This window comes from Crocodylus siamensis, chromosome 6 (genome assembly GCF_052110815.1).
Source record: "Crocodylus siamensis isolate JL-2025a chromosome 6, ASM5211081v1, whole genome shotgun sequence".
Classification (NCBI taxonomy): Eukaryota; Metazoa; Chordata; order Crocodylia; family Crocodylidae; genus Crocodylus; species Crocodylus siamensis.
The window spans coordinates 66,301,588-66,317,345 of record NC_143400.1 but is presented as its reverse complement, the minus strand read 5'-3'; the positions used below and the strand labels follow the sequence as shown (position 1 = coordinate 66,317,345).

General features: G+C 49.0%; 1 protein-coding gene across 1 annotated transcript; it reads left to right on the top strand.

The window, feature by feature from the left end:
• Positions 1 to 3,386: 3,386 nt before the first annotated feature.
• On the top strand, positions 3,387 to 14,070 carry LOC149862939 (uncharacterized). The gene is made up of 3 exons (XM_090054124.1): positions 3,387 to 3,434; positions 6,182 to 7,112; positions 13,985 to 14,070. The coding sequence occupies exons 1-3, from the start codon at positions 3,387 to 3,389 to the stop codon at positions 14,068 to 14,070; spliced, it is 1,065 nt and encodes a 354-aa protein (XP_089910250.1).
• The last annotated feature ends 1,688 nt before the right edge of the window (positions 14,071 to 15,758 follow it).

Below are 15,758 nucleotides of genomic sequence, written 5' to 3'. Positions count from 1 at the left end.
GCCCTATTGATCCACCAGGCAAAGCCAGCATCACAGCCCTGAAGTGGCTGCAGTGCCTCCCAGACGGGCTCGCTGCTCCAAATGCTCTGGCCAGACTTGGGCTCTGGTACCTGCTCGGGGCAGCAGGCTGGTGCTCACCTCTCCCTCTGACTTATAGTGCACTCCACTTCAGCACATCCTCTGCCTGGTGCCTGCTCTCCCAGGACCCAGACATACACCCAAGCAGAGCCAGGTGACTGGAGCAGGGCAGAGCTCAGTGACTGGAACACAGCAGCCTGAGGCCAGCTGCCACTGACCCTGTGCTGTGCCAGGATATACAGGTTCTGGCCACTGACTACCACCACCTGGATTGACTGGCAGTGGCTTCAGTTGTCAGGCACTCCTGAACCACCCATAGCAGCCAGGTGGCTCTGGGCACAGAGAGCAGGACTGCATAAAGCAGGTGGGGAGGCTACACTGCTCACAGCCACCAGGGGCAGGAAATCCTGTACCTGTACCTGCCCTCCCCGGCATGTTCCCAGAGTTCTGGGCCTGAGCAGAGAGGATGAATTCCAGGGCTGTGGCTCTGGCTGTGCTTGATGGGAACAGCAAACATGTCCTGCCCCTGCTCGCCAACCCTTTAGTGGCAAGTCACAACTGTACAGGTGAAGGAAGTTAGAAATGTTTTTTTGCTTTAAGGTATGGCTGCTCCAGTGAGCCAAAAAACATTAAGCTAGTTAACATTTGCTCATCTTACAGCATAAAGTGTAACAAGACCCTCAGTCTAAGTATGCCTGCCTATTCATCACAGTGCAGGGGGAATAGAATGATCACTGTCCGTAAGTATCAAAAACATCACTTATGCAGCTGGAAAACTATTATTTAGGAACACAAAGAGAAATATAATTCTTCCCCATATTAAAAAAATCTTAATTTTAATATCTATGAGGTAGATCTTCAGCTTGTATAAATTATTGTATTTCCTTTGATGTTGGTGAAACAGATAGCAGTACCAAGATTATAACCAGTGATCTCAGTGGAGCTATGATTGGACAACATTTTGCCAAATATCTCCTATCAGCCACTCATCAGACTCCTATCAGTGGGTGCAACTCCTGGATACACAAGGGTATTAAGCCTCTAAAGTCTGATGAGAAGCCAGGCTCCCTAGACTCATTCTTAAAGTACATACCCACTTACATAATACCCTCTCCTGAAAGCTAGAACAAGCAGTTCAGCTTCTTGTCACCTTGCTCCTTTGCTGATGCCTCAGATTTCTGTCACAGCTTTATAACACCCTCCCTTAAAGTGTGAACCAACTGGTTTACAGTTTACCTGTTCATGAAGCACATGCTTGATATAAATGAACAGATATAGCGAGGGTTTGTACAGAGCTGCTGAGTACTTCATTACTTAAAGCACAACCATTTATAAATAATAAAACCAGAGTTCCTAAACACACCTGAATCTTACTTTAGATCAGGGATGGTCAACCTGCCACATGTGCCACAAGTGGCACAGGCAACCTCTGTGTGTGGCACAGAGCAGACCTGAAAGGGGACAAGCAGCACAGAGACAGATAAGACAAGAAACAGAGCAACTTAAAGGGCTCATAGTAGCACTCAGAGAAGATATTAAGCTAAATTGTGGCCAAGGAAGGCAAGGGTCAAGAGGCCCAAAAGCCAAGTCTGACACAGTGGGCCTGGGCTAAAAGGCCCAGCTAAAGGAAGGGGCAGAGACTGGGAAGGCTGAAGCCCCTGGAATGGTGGAGAGGCCTAAGGCGGCCTAATGAGAGAGATTGATTGATAACTGTCAGGGATTCGGGCCCCAGAGGTCATGGTGGGCCGAGGGTGGTATTGGAACGAACAGGTGGGATTAGCGGCAACAAGTCTGAGCAGTTCAGGACACGCGTGCGGTTTCAAAGCAAATGAGATTTATTCACTTACGCTTTGGTTGTGCAGGCAGAGCTGCTTGCTTCAGTTACAGTTATGAACAAGTAATACGAGAACAAACAACAAGGGGGTCTGTTGGCCCACGGGGTTCACGAGTAAGCCCTTGCGTTCTACCCCGAAGGATAAGGGTGGCTGCCTACTCGCTAGTCCCAGGGCTGGTCAACAGCTCATAGGTGGATAACGAATAACGAAAACAAAACTGTAACCCGTCAGAACATCGTGACGCCAGTCCAAGAGGACAACGAGTAGAGGCGATGATAGCCAATGCCGAAGTCAGAAACCCGGGATGCCGAGATGAAACCGTAATCAAAACAAGTCGGGTTGAGCAGAATCGTAGTCAGGATCGAGAGCCAAATCAGTCTGGTAACCGTAGGATCAAACACGAAGAAATCAAAACTGAAGAAGGATCGAATGACTGAAGGTACCGAGGGAGCAGACCAGTGGGCCTGGTAAGCCCTTCTGGAGAGCAGTCCCTGCCGCTGCAGCTTCTGCTTCCAGGTAGGATCTCTCCTGACGGGACAGTCCCTGACATGTTAGCCTCTGTCCGTCAGTCAAGCGGGTCTCTCCCTCCGTGGGAGGGGTTCACTAGTCTTTTATAGCAGCTCCTTAGCCAAACAGGCTGCTATCCTCCAAGAAATTGCTAGATAGATGACCTCATGCCCATGCTGTTACTGAGCATACATGTGTCAGGAAAGTAGGTCAGTCATGACTGACAGGTCCTAAAGTCACCCAGGGGGCATGTGCTGGGCAAGCCCTGGAATTTTCCAGACACAGAGTTGGTATGCACATGTCAGTTTCCAGTTCTTCTGTGTTGTCAGCATACAACTATAAATTTTACCATGACAATAACATATGCAAGGAATGGGTGTGACTATGGGGACAGGTGGAGGTTCACAAATGGCCCGTAAAGCAACAGATGCCCTGAGGACATGGGCAGGCCAAGAGGGCCCACTTAGCATTTGAGGAACAGGATTGCAACTAGTAGGGTACAAGAAGGACCTGCTGACCAAGACAGACCAGCTCAGTCTGGGACCTGAGGACAGCTTCCCTTTTCAGCAATCAACTAATCACTAGAGACCTACTTAATTCATAGTTTCATGGACTTTGTGGAAACCAGGCAATCCAGGATTGTCCATGAAATCAACAACAACAACAAAAGAATAAAATGCCGGCTTCCCTGTGGGAGCTAGCAGTTCTTACTGCCAGAAAAGGAAGGCATTGGCTGGTGGGCAGCATGAAGGACAACAAATAAGATGGCTGCCACCCCCTCATCCTTCCTCTCCCCACCAGGGCCTTTCCACCAATGAGCACTGAGAGGCAGGACTATACGAAGGGCAGCCAGCAATCAAGATGGTGGCTGCCTCCTCATCCCTCCTTCCCCTGGGCCTCTCCACCAATCAGCATCAGGGTGGGGCCTCTCCAGCAACTAGCACCACAGGGCAGGGTTGCCATGAAATGACTGCAGAATTAGAACTTTACGCCACGATCAAGCCACAACAATTGGTAAGTACCCCTGTGATTTAGGGAGACCCTACTCACTACATCAAGGCATGGCAGGAGAGGAACAAGAAAGTGGACACAGGAGCCGAATCAGAGCTAAAGTCACAAGGGTACCAGGAGGAATCACGGGAACCCAAGGGCCTTTTCCAGTTACACTGTAACTGCTCTAAATTGCTCCTTTTTGTGTTCAGGAAAGGCAGTGTTTCATCTTGTCTCATTAGGCTGCTGGTGCAAGCATTCCAGCTCACCTTGAGCTATGGAATATAAGTAGGGGTCTAACAAACTCCAGGTGGTGGCCAGCTGAATTTGTGGGCAGATCTTGGGGCTGGCCACCATTTTTGCAGGCCACTGCCTTGAGTTTGGTAGAGACAGGCAATTCATGCTAACTATTAAATGCAAGCATGTTGCTCCCAGCCACAGTTGCTGCAGACATTCTCTGTCTCTGTGGGGTGAACATTTGCCCATACCCTGAGAAGACATGCTCAGCATCCCCTGAGTTCATTGGAATGTTGAGGCAGCATCTTGCCAGGGCATAAAATGTGGAAACTGGTGACAGACACAGTCCCAGAATGCAGGCACAGGCATCCTGCACTCTTTAACAAAGTGCATGTAAGCAGCACATTTGTTGTCAGGTTCTTTTTCTCCCATCCTAGGATTGCATTCAGTAGCTGGGGGTCACAACTCAGAACAGGCAGCTAGTTAGGCTCCAAAATGCAAACAACACTAAGGAAGGGGGCAGCTGATTGTTTGGCCCATGGTGATTGTAACAGATCCAGTGGCAACATGTAGGGGTGCATGGGGGTACATGTGCACCCCCTGAGAGTGCCATTGCCCCCCTGATTGCCCGCATATAATGCTTAGGCGATGGGCAGGCAGGAGTGCCAGTGCCTCCCCTGCAAGCACCGGCCAATCGCTGCAGCCACTCCCAGAAGCAACCTCAGCTACTTCTGATGTAGCTGAAGTGAGATCGACAGGCACATGCCCCCCTCCCCGCCCCAACTAGGGCGGCATGAGTTGCCCGTGGACAGATCATGCCTGTAGTTCTGGTTTAGTTGCATAGTTATTGCTTGGAACAGGTCCCTTCTACGCTGGTTTTCATGAGGATAGCTTGACTGTTCTTGTGATGCCTTTGACTCAGCTTATTAAATCCAACAGTTTGTTGTGTGCATGGTGGATTACAGCCTGCCAGCCTTCAAACCACATCAGGCACTCCATAAACCAGATGGCCACAAGTGTCACTTGACCTTCAATGTTACTTTGCCTAAGAGACTGCACAGCTTAAGTATGCACTGTGTCTTGGATGTGATTTCCAGCTCCTCACTCACAAACTGTCGATATTGCTGCATATGCTTGGCATGGTAACAGACCATGTTGAATCATGAATTCCACATGTGAGCACAGACTGGCGACAGTGGCACAGTTCCTTTGACTGGCAACAGACTGCCTGTACAAGACTCTATGACCTGGCTAGTGCTTGAAGGCTTTCTTAAAGGAAGACACCAAGCTATCCACATTAGGAAAGTATGTGTGCCAGATGTCACTTACTAACTAAGGACAGAATGTGTACATTGCAGGTGACATGAACACCTTTGGGCAGCAAAGCCTTGCTTATGCACATGGCATTATCAAACAGGAATGCTGAGATCTTGTTAAAGTCTATGTCATAGCTAACAATTACATTCACAATGGCTTGAGACACAATAGAAAAAAAATTGACAGATGTGACGTGGATCGGCTCAGTTTGAAGTAAGTCAGGTCCTGATCTGTCCAGCACCCTGGTGCAAATACAATTTACAGCATGTAGTTATCTTGAGGGTCATCAGCCACAATGGAGGAGTCAGATTCTGCCAAGGCAGCTTTTGTGGACTGTACATGTGAAGCAATCACTACAGAAAGTAGTCTTGGCAAAGCTTGCTAACACATGGAAAACCGCCAGCATTTGGCATGTTTTGGTTCAGATAGTCCCTTAATTTTGGTTGATCAAATTTCTCCAACAGAGTCCTTGCCACTGCAAAAGACTCCACAAGGGAAAATGCCACCTCTCACCTTGCCAAGCTGTTTTCTGTTGTCCTTTTATACAGGGAGGACACTGTCACTTGTTCCTTGCTCTGACATTCAGCTTCTGCAACAGCCTTCTGCTTCACATGTGCCTCAGATTCTGAGTGTTGATCTATGCTGGTTTTCCTAGAAACATCCAGAATTACATTGCAGGAGATACAGAAGAGTCTGCCTCCATCTCTGTGCAATATCCCTGAAGAATACTGTCTTGCACATTCCAGCACTGAAACATACTTGGCTCTTAGAGGATTTCTTTTCAGTAGGCAGCTGAAGAATCCTCCTCAGGTGGCAGCATGCTGTAGCAGCATGCCTGTGGGTGTTTTAAAAACCAGCACCAAAATCCTCCTGCTTCTTGACTGGCCCTGGACTGAGCCTGTGTCACTGGCTCAATCTCAGATTTGCTCCCTCTGCCTCCCCTTCCCTCCTCCCATGCTTCAGGACTCCAGGGATTCCCACCCTTTTTTGTTTTGCAGCTTTTTTTGCCTTAGCAAGCCCACACTTTTTCACAGAGCCCACCTGAAATTGAATTTTCTGCAAAAGTCACATCATTTCCAGTTTTGTTAAGTCCCTAAATGTTGCAATTTTGGTAAGTCCCTAAATGTAAGTGCAAAAAACCCTGAATTGCTTGGCTTCTACTTCGTTATAAAACTTTTCTGTCCATTTGGTAATTGACTTCCCGGGGCTTGTCCGAGGCCTCCACCCAGACAGAGCCCTCGGGGGGGCTGCCGTCCTCCAACCCCCTGGCCTGCGGGAACTGCCTGGCAAGGTCTGGGGGGGCAGGGACTGGGGACTCCTGCACCTGTCCTGTAGGTATCCGCCTTAGGACCCTGGAGGAGCGGGTGCAGGAGCTCCTGGAGGAGGTTAGCAGGCTGAGGGGAATCCGTGAGGCAGAGGAGGAAATTGATAGGTATTTTCTTTCTCTGCAGGGTGATACAACAGAGGAGAGGGCAGACCGGGATGAGCCCTCCACCGCTGAGTGGCAGACAGTCTCCCGCGCCAGAGCTATTAACCATGTTGCGGCACCAGTTCCTCCTGTCCATCTGGAGAACAGATATGAGGTCCTGGCAGCCCTGGAGGAGGAGGGAGCAGTGGAAGATTCCAGGGAGGAGACTTTGTGCACACAATGTCCTGTGCGGGCGGCGGGAGTCAAGAGGCCTAAGAGGAGGAAGCGTCGCGTCATCGTGATTGGTGACTCCATCCTGAGAGGTACGGAGGGCCCCATCTGTCGCCAGGATCCCTCAGCACGTGAGGTATACTGCCTGCCCGGAGCGAAGATTCAGGATGTGAAGGGGATGCTCCAGTCCATCATCCAGCCCTCCGATTATTACCCCATGGTCCTTGTCCATGTGGGTACTAACGATGCGGCCAGGAGAGACCCTGATCGCCTGATGGAGGACTACCATGCTCTGGGAGGCGTGCTGAGGGAGATGGGCGCACAGGCGGTCTCCTCTTCCATCCTGCCAGTGAGCGGACGCGGCAGACGTCACGAGATGTGCATAGCGGAGACCAACTGGAGGCTACAGGAATGGTGCTTCGAGGCGGGCTTTGGCTTCCTCAGCCATGACCGGCATATCGTGATGAGAGACATGCTGGGATGGGATGGGCTCCACCTTTCCCCTAAAGGTAAGCGTGTGTTCTCTTCCAGGTTGGTGAACCTCCTTCGGCGGGCTTTAAACTAGGCTCGTCGGGGGAGGGGGAAGATGAGGGCGGAGGAGATGATGAACTACCAGGCCCAGCAACAGCCAGCGAGCCCAGACCAATGGTCAAAAGGGAGAAACAGGTAAGTGATGGGGGACGGGGCATTGCTGAGACTAGGGGGTCAGTGGGCACAACCGTTGGAGGCCTCAAATGCCTCTACACGAATGCTCGAAGTATGGGGAAGAAGCAGGAGGAACTCGCCCTCCTCCTAGCTGTCACCAGCCCTGACATAGTAGGGATCACAGAAACGTGGTGGGACTCATCGCATGACTGGGCGGTGAGTGTCAAGGGCTATAGGCTATACAGGAAGGACAGGATAGGAAGGAAAGGTGGAGGAGTAGCACTCTACATCAAGGAGGAATATACTTCCTCGTTAATTAGCATGGGGGTAGAGGGGGGGCACTCTGAGGTGCTCTGGGTTAGAGTAAAAGGCAGTCCAGGGGAGAGAGACTTAACGGTGGGAGTCTACTATAGACCTCCCAACCAGGGAGAAGAGCTCGACCTGGAATTCTTAGGTCAGCTTACAGAGGCAGTGAGGGCTAAGGATGTGGTCATCATGGGGGACCTGAACTTCCCAGACATCTGCTGGGAGGAGCAGTCAGCCAAGTCTGATCGCTCACGTCGGTTCTTAGCCAGACTGCAGGACCTCCATCTAACCCAGGAGGTGCACAGTCCCACCAGGGGAGACGCCTTGTTGGACCTAGTGCTGGCCACGGGTGATGACCTGGTGAGGGGGCTGCGGGTGATGGGCCACCTGGGAGACAGTGATCATCGCTTGCTGGAATTCACCATCCAGCGTAAGGTGGCAAAGGGCTGCAGCAAGGCAACAGCCCTAGACTTTAGGAGGGCTGACTTCAACAAGCTAAGGAGGATAGTTGGGGAAGCGCTGAGGACCCAGAGGGGAAGGGAATCAGATGTCGAAGGTGAGTGGTTGCTCCTTAAGGAGACGATCCTCCATGCCCAAAGGGAGGTAATCCCAACAAGGGTCAAAGGGAGCAGGAGGGCACATAAACCCCCATGGCTCACTAAGAGCATCCGGGAATGTCTCCTTGCTAAAAGGGAGGCATATACCCAATGGAGAGATGGGGTCATCGCCAAGAAGGACTATGTTATAGTCGCCCGAGGATGTAGGGGGGCAGTCAGGAGGGCCAAGGCAGAGTTGGAGATAGGACTAGCTTCCCGGATTAAGGACAATAAGAAGTCCTTCTTCAAATACATAGGGGGTAAAAAGAGGGTCCCGGGTAATGTGGGGCCCCTGCAGGACACGATGGGCAACTTAGTCATCACGCCAGATGACAAAGCTAACATATTTAACGATTTCTTTGCCTCTGTCTTCCTAAGTAGGGACCAGTTCAGCCACCTCCCTGCTGGGCCCCCCTCGGGCCCCGAGAGAGACACGCCTGGGCCAAGGGTTAGCGAGGAGTTAGTTAGGGTACTTCTGGAGAAGCTGGACGTGTTCAAGTCCGCTGGTCCGGACGATCTTCACCCTAGGGTTCTACAGGAACTGGCTGAGGTCATTGCGGGACCCCTGGCACGGCTCTATGAGCACTCGTGGTGCTCTGGCGAGGTGCCGGAGGACTGGAAGAGGGCCAATGTGGTCCCTATCTTCAAAAAGGGAAAAAAAGAGGACCCGGGAAATTACAGGCCAGTTAGTCTGACCTCAATCCCGGGTAAGCTCTTTGAAAAAATTATCCTGGCACACATCCAGGAGGGCCTTGCGGGGGAATGCATGCTCAGGGGCAACCAACATGGGTTTATCAGTGGCAGGTCTTGTCAGACCAACCTGGTGGCCTTTTACGATCAGGTCACCAAATCATTAGACGCAGGGGTTGCTGTGGATGTAGTCTTTTTGGACTTCCGGAAGGCTTTCGACACTGTCTCTCACCCTGTCCTCATCAAAAAGCTGGGAGACTGTGGTGTCGATGCCCACACGGTCAAATGGGTCGCCAACTGGTTGGAGGGCCGCACCCAGAGGGTGGTAGTGGATGGGTTCTTCTCGACCTGGAAGGATGTGGGCAGTGGGGTTCCGCAGGGCTCGGTCCTCGGGCCTGCACTGTTCAACATCTTCATCAGTGACTTGGATGAGGGGGTAGAAAGCACCCTGTTCAAGTTTGCTGATGACACTAAGATGTGGGGGGATGTGGGTGCACTAGAAGGGTGCAATAGGCTACAAGCTGACCTTGACAGGTTGCAACGGTGGGCGGATGAGAATAGGATGGGGTTTAACACTGATAAGTGCAAGGTGTTGCACATGGGGAGGAAGAACCGGCACCACACTTACAGGTTGGGGAACTCTCCTCTTGCCAGCACGGAGACGGAAAAGGATCTTGGAGTCGTCATTGACTCCACGATGAACATGGGCCGGCAGTGTGGGGAGGCAGTCAAGAAGGCCAATCGTACCCTATCATGCATCCACAGATGCATCTCGAGCAGGTCCAGGGAGGTGATCCTCCCCCTCTATGCGGCACTGGTCAGGCCGCAGCTGGAGTGCTGCGTCCAGTTCTGGGCGCCACACTTCAAGAGGGACGTGGACAATATGGAAAGAGTTCAGAGGAGGGCCACTCGTATGATCGGGGGTCAGCAGGGCAGGCCTTATGAGGATAGGCTACGGGACCTGAACCTGTTTAGCCTCCACAAGAGAAGGCTAAGGGGGGACCTTGTGGCCTGCTACAAACTGGTCAGGGGGGATCAGCAGGTATTGGGGGAGTCCCTGTTCCCCCGTGCGCTGCCGGGAGTGACCAGGAATAACGGTCACAAACTGGCGGAGGGTAAGTTTAGATTAGATATTAGGAGGCGCTACTTCACAGTCAGGGTGGCTAGGGCCTGGAACCAGCTTCCAGGGGAAGTGGTGCAGGCTCCTAGCCTGGGGATTTTTAAAAGGAAGTTAGATGAGCACCTTGCCGGGGTCATCTGACCCCGGTGCTCTTTCCTGCTAAGGCAGGGGGTCGGACTAGATGATCTACGTAGGTCCCTTCCGACTCTAGCTACTATGAAACTATGAAACTATGACTTCCTGATATTAAATGCTCAGCTGGGTGACCTTGTCAAGACAACTTCCCATCTAACAAACCCAGTTCCTAATAGGAATCTTTATAGTGATTAACCCTTAGCAACCCTCAAATGATGACCCTGTGCTTTGTGAGCTTTGGAATTTTATCCCGACGTAGAAGTGAAAAGATAACTCAGAAGGCAAAAGCTTGCTCTTCCAAAGTTGACTTGAGAGCATAGGCACATAATCTGGTTAAACCCCTCATCAGCAGGAAGTGTCTTTAACAGCCATCACATTTTATATTGAAGGATGTAAAATTTGTGCTATAGTGCAGTAGTTCTCAACCTTTTTTGTACTGGGACCCATTTGTAAAGATCAATGGCCAGCCCTAACCCCCAGCCCCCTGGTCCTGCTGTGCCCTTCACTCCCAAGCCACAAGCCTCTGCCCCCCTGGGCCATTCTGGTGCCCCTCCCAACTTGCAGCCTCCAGCCCCCCCCCCCCCAACCCTGCTGGAGGGGGCCCCCAGCTGCCCCTGTAGCACTCAGGCTCGAGTGCGGTGACTGCAGTAGCTCTGGTTCAGGCGGGAGGCAGCGGAGCAAGTCCAACCCCAGCATGAGCTGGAGAAAGGAGGAGGGGAGGCCTGTGGCACCCCCATGTTCTGGGCTGGGGCTCCTGTGCTGCACAAGGCAGTCTAGTCATGACCCCACCTGCCCCCTAAGCAGCATCTCCTAGCCTCCCTGACCCTGTAAGTATGGGCACCAGCCCCAGTGCCACCGGCTCAGCCATACCCCAGAAGAACCCCTCCCTGCCCCCTTCCCCTGCTGAAGGGGCAGGTACCTTCCCCCCTGCTCTGACGCAGCCTTGGTGCCCAGCCGCCTTCTAATGCCGGCAGGCACCCACCCCCTTTTCCCCCCACACACCCCATTCCCTGGACATTTCCAGCCAGTCCCCCAGTCCTGGACCTCCAGTCCCCAGTCCCCATACACTTACCTGCATTCAGCTGCTGGGGCTGCTCTCATGAACCTTCCTGGCTGCATACCAGCCACATGTGTGCACACGCAGACATACATATGCCTGCTGCCTCCAATCGTCCCTGGCAGGCTGGAATGCTGCCAGTTGATAAAGGGAAACCCATGCTTTCCTGCATTTTTCTGGGACTTGCTTGTGACCCTTTCAAATATTCTTGTGACCCACTTTTGATTTGTGACCCATGGAGTGAGAAACACTGCTACAGTGCACATGTATACACATTTATGCTGTCTTAGCCCACTGATCTTCAGGCTGATGGCTAGTTGATATGTTGCACAATTTTTTAGGAACCTAACGGCCTCACAGAAATATATTCCTATCTTAGAAACTATTTTCTCTTATCTTTATTCTGTACGAGTTTGCTTTTGTGATTCTTCTAATCAGTGCATGATACCACTCTCAAGTAGGTATAGACTCTGGAAGCCTAAAACCAACACTGTTCATTTACAATAAGTTTGAAGACTTTGGCATCTGTAATGAACCCAGTCCTCTCTGTGATATCTTCCCAGAAAGGAACAGGCCAGCAAATTGACCATTAAAATCTAAGTCAGTCTTTGACAGGGAAAGCATAGTGAATTATCACTGCATGTCTTACAAGAACACAAAGTAGTAGTTGCTTACACAAAACAGCTCTTTTAAAAAAGGAACTGTGGTGCAGTATAATGAACCAGCACAGTATTTATGCAAAGACACAATTTTCTAACTTCAGCTATTAATTGCAAGTGTAAGATCAGATACTATTCAATGTAATGGTGTTTTATTTTTTCTATTTCCAGATTTTAATAACCTAGTCACTGAAATATAAATGAAGTCACTTTACAGTATATCATTAACAAAACAAGTGATAATTTTTAAATTCAATGTTAGTTACATTAATTATGTTTATTTTGTGCTTTTTATATAAAAGCTTAAGATACTTGGCAAAGTTCACTTAATACACCTGTCACTGAAATACTGAATTAAATGGAACACTAGAGCTTGTGAAAAATGTTACAAGATTTTAAACTGCATATCATTAAAAAGAAACTTAAACCAGATGTTTCCACTGCCCATATTTATGAAAAGTTCATTCCTGCTTAAGGGTGAAACTTAGTTGTATTGGAAAATACTGGGTCGTGGTACCAGAAATGCTTCATTTAAAATGCCTCCACTTAGATCTTTCACAAAACCCAAAGCAAGTTTCTGACAGCACTCTGCCAGGATTCAAGGGAAACTGCCTCAGGGCTGGAGTCACTGGAAGCTGCAGGACAATCTGCCTGATAGGTCATATCCTCCTTTCCAATACATCTAATGAGTCTTCATTCAAGCTAAGGATCCTAAGAGCTCCCTTTGAGGAATAGCAAGGTTATCAGCCCACCCCTGTTCCACAGTATGGCCCTTTTAAGTAGGCTGGTGTTTAAAGAAGCAACAGACAAACTGGGTGTGTCTACACGTGCATTTATGCCAGCTTAAATTTACTGTGCAGAAAGTTACTACGCAGTATGGGCATGCAAATGTAGTAAATTACTGCGCAGTAAGTGGGAATAGACTGGCTTCTACATTTGCAGGCTCCTGAGACTAAATTTAGTCCCAGGTCAGGGCAGTCTGCCATGTGCCTTTGTGGCCACTGGGGGGAGCTCCAGGCTCAGGCCACATGTCTGCCAGCCCTTGGGACTAACTTTAGTCCCAAACTGAAGCCAGAGCCAGCTGCCAGCACTTGGGACTAACTTTAGTTCCAAGTTCAAGCCAGGAGAGACAGCCAACCAGGAGCCCTGGGGCTGGGTTCAGGCTGGCCCTCTAGTGGCTGAGCAGACCCAGCAGGGAGGCCCCATGGGTATACTGCGCAGTAATATATCTACACATGCATTACTGTGCAGGAACTTATTAAGCATAAATTTGATACCTGCATGATACAGGTATCAAATTTATGCTCAAGTCAGTGTAAGTTACCATATTTACTATGCAGCATGGCTGTGCACATGTAGATGCATGCCTGTACTATGCAGTAATTTCTGTTACTGCATAGTAAATGTGCACATGTAGACATGCCCACTAAGAAATGGGGTGCCTGTGTTAATCAGATAACGTTGGAGATTCCAAGTTGGGAGCTTTAGGAACTGCAGCTTGAGAATAGAGAGGAAGGAAAAAGGAGGACTGTTTCAACCAGAGACTTTCCCTAAACTATAAACAGGGGGTAGGGAGTGTAAGTCTGTATAAGCAGGGAATGTTAGGAAGGCTAGTGTTAGGAAGGCTACTAGAGTTTCCTCTACAAGAAGAAACTCTCAGGAGTCACAAGACTGAGGACGTTATGCCCAGTATCAGACATGAAGGCTGGGTGAGAGCTGTTTGGTTCCTTGCAGATTTGCTAAGAAGTCTAAGAGGAGGAATTCTATCCTCAGTACTCTGGGCTTTGTCTAAGATATTGAAGAACCTGGAGAGAGCCAAGAGTTTGGGCTGGTGGTGTGGCCTGCCATCGGATATGCTCTAAGTTACGGTTTCTTAAAGAAATATTCAATTCAGCTGCAAATAACTCTGCTTGGTTTCTGAAATCTGGTCACACTATGACAGACTGAGGTGCTATGAATGCTGATATGCAAACATGAAAGAAAATATATATGTATCTTGTGACTTAGCTTTCTTCTACATCTTTAAAGTTGTAAGAGTAAGGAGCAGTATTATAGAGCACTATTTTATTGATTAAAATGGCATGTTTTCCAAGTGCAAGAATCATTCACATTTTCAGAGTAGGTTTAGCAGCAGTCTTTCTTATCAATCACCAACACATCTTGTGCTCAACAGATAAGAAAAAAAGAAAATGGCCTACCCAAGTCACAACATCAATAGCTTCATCCTCTGAATCAATTTCTGCAGACAAGGTCAGTTAAGTTACACACTTTCTGTACTTTGCCCTGGTTGACAATATGCTGGTTATAATGCAAGAACACAAGGGCTTAAATAGATTTTTCTGACATGAAGTGCCATCTGGCCCCAAACACAATCTTATCAATGCTGTTCCTCTCCTCTGCTTTTGCAGACTTAGTGATGATGTAGTTGTAGGTCCTGTCAGTTCTCAGTAACATAGTTCTACCTATTTGTAGAAAAAGTGTCAGAGTCAACTGTTGCTAAATACTTTACAATGTAAAACTTCAAGTTATAATTATAACCCCCATGCAGCAGAAGCGCTGTGTTGTTTCATTCCTTTGCAAGTAAATTGAAAGCATGGCAGGATTAAAACAGTTTCTTGCTTGAGGGATTGCCTTCTTGATTGGTTGACTTATCGGTATTTAAGAAAGTATTAACTTAAGTAACAGATGAGTAGATTGAGTGTTACTGGGCCAAATTATGATTTCATTTATGCTGGTGGAAGAGAGATCAGAATCTGGTTTTAGGAACTGATGAACTAATTGCAGAGACAGTGCTACATAAGCTTTTCCAAATAGCACTTCCAAAGCACCTCGATAATGGCCTGCCACATAGTTGGATCTCTTTGGAATATGGATTTCCTGTCATTCTGAATTGTACCTGCTTGTAACAACTGAACATGAATAAAGCTCTGCACAACCTTGGGCTGAGAGTATTAATCAGAAAGCAGCCACTATACCAGGCATGCTTCCCTAAGGAAATGCCCTACATTACACGGCAATTCATGCTGATAGTGCTGAGCACTTCTACAATGAATATTATGCAAGTATCCCCCAAAGCACTTTACAAACAACTAAATTAAACCTCACTATATACCTGGGGATAAGTAAATGATGATATCCCTAAAGGAAATTTGTTGCAAAGAGATATCCAGGTCTCCAGACTCCCTAATCTGTGCTTTGGACAAAAGAATGCAGTTAATCCATTTTATTTCATAAGTTATTGCTTAAGCAATAACTTTCCCTCTATGGTTTCTTCACATCACCAGAAAGGGCGCAGGTAGAATGGATGAACACACAGACCACACAGTACTTGCCTGGAAGTGTTCCTAGCAGGTTGCCTTTTCCCTTTCTAGCTGCCCCATATGTCATAGCTTTTTTTGCCCAAAAGAAACAAATCAGAAGTGAACACAATGAAAACTTAATTCTCTTCTTGGGCATTATTTCCCTGGGCACTCCCCCAGGCTTTCCTTTGTCCCTCTGACTTCTCCCAGTTTCCTCCTGGCCAACTCACAGCTTCTTAACTCTGTGCAAGGATCTGTTCCCCTGTTTCCATGCCAGACTGCCCCCTGCATCCAGCCAGCTGTCAGCTGCAGCCAGGCAGCGAGAGTGGGAGGCTGGGAACAGAGACTTCCGCTGTACAGATACAGCTCTGGCTCTTCTAAACCCGAGCCAGCACAGCCCCTTTCCCCCACCCTGTCTTCTGCCTCCGGCCAGCTGTCAGAGACCAGTTTATGTTCCCCTTTTGGTTCTGCCTCTTCAGGCAATAGCATGTTCACCCTTAAAGGGAGTTCCCCCTTTCCTTCTCAAGCTCCCTTCCTGAAGGGGTCCCCCATTACATAAATAGCAGGTTTACAGCTTGCAGCTCTGTAGCTTGCATCTTTTGTACTTGCCCACTCTACTTTGTAACAGGGATAGAGGCCCCTGTTACA

Excerpts from the sequence above, each read along its gene's own strand:
- LOC149862939 (XM_090054124.1), top strand. The coding sequence starts at position 3,387 with ATGACTGCAGAATTAGAACTTTACGCCACGATCAAGCCACAACAATTG. Across the intron at positions 3,435-6,181 it reads CGATCAAGCCACAACAATTG|GCCTCCACCCAGACAGAGCC; the intron begins GTAAGTACCCCT and ends GGCTTGTCCGAG. Across the intron at positions 7,113-13,984 it reads GCTCCACCTTTCCCCTAAAG|ATAAGAAAAAAAGAAAATGG; the intron begins GTAAGCGTGTGT and ends TGTGCTCAACAG.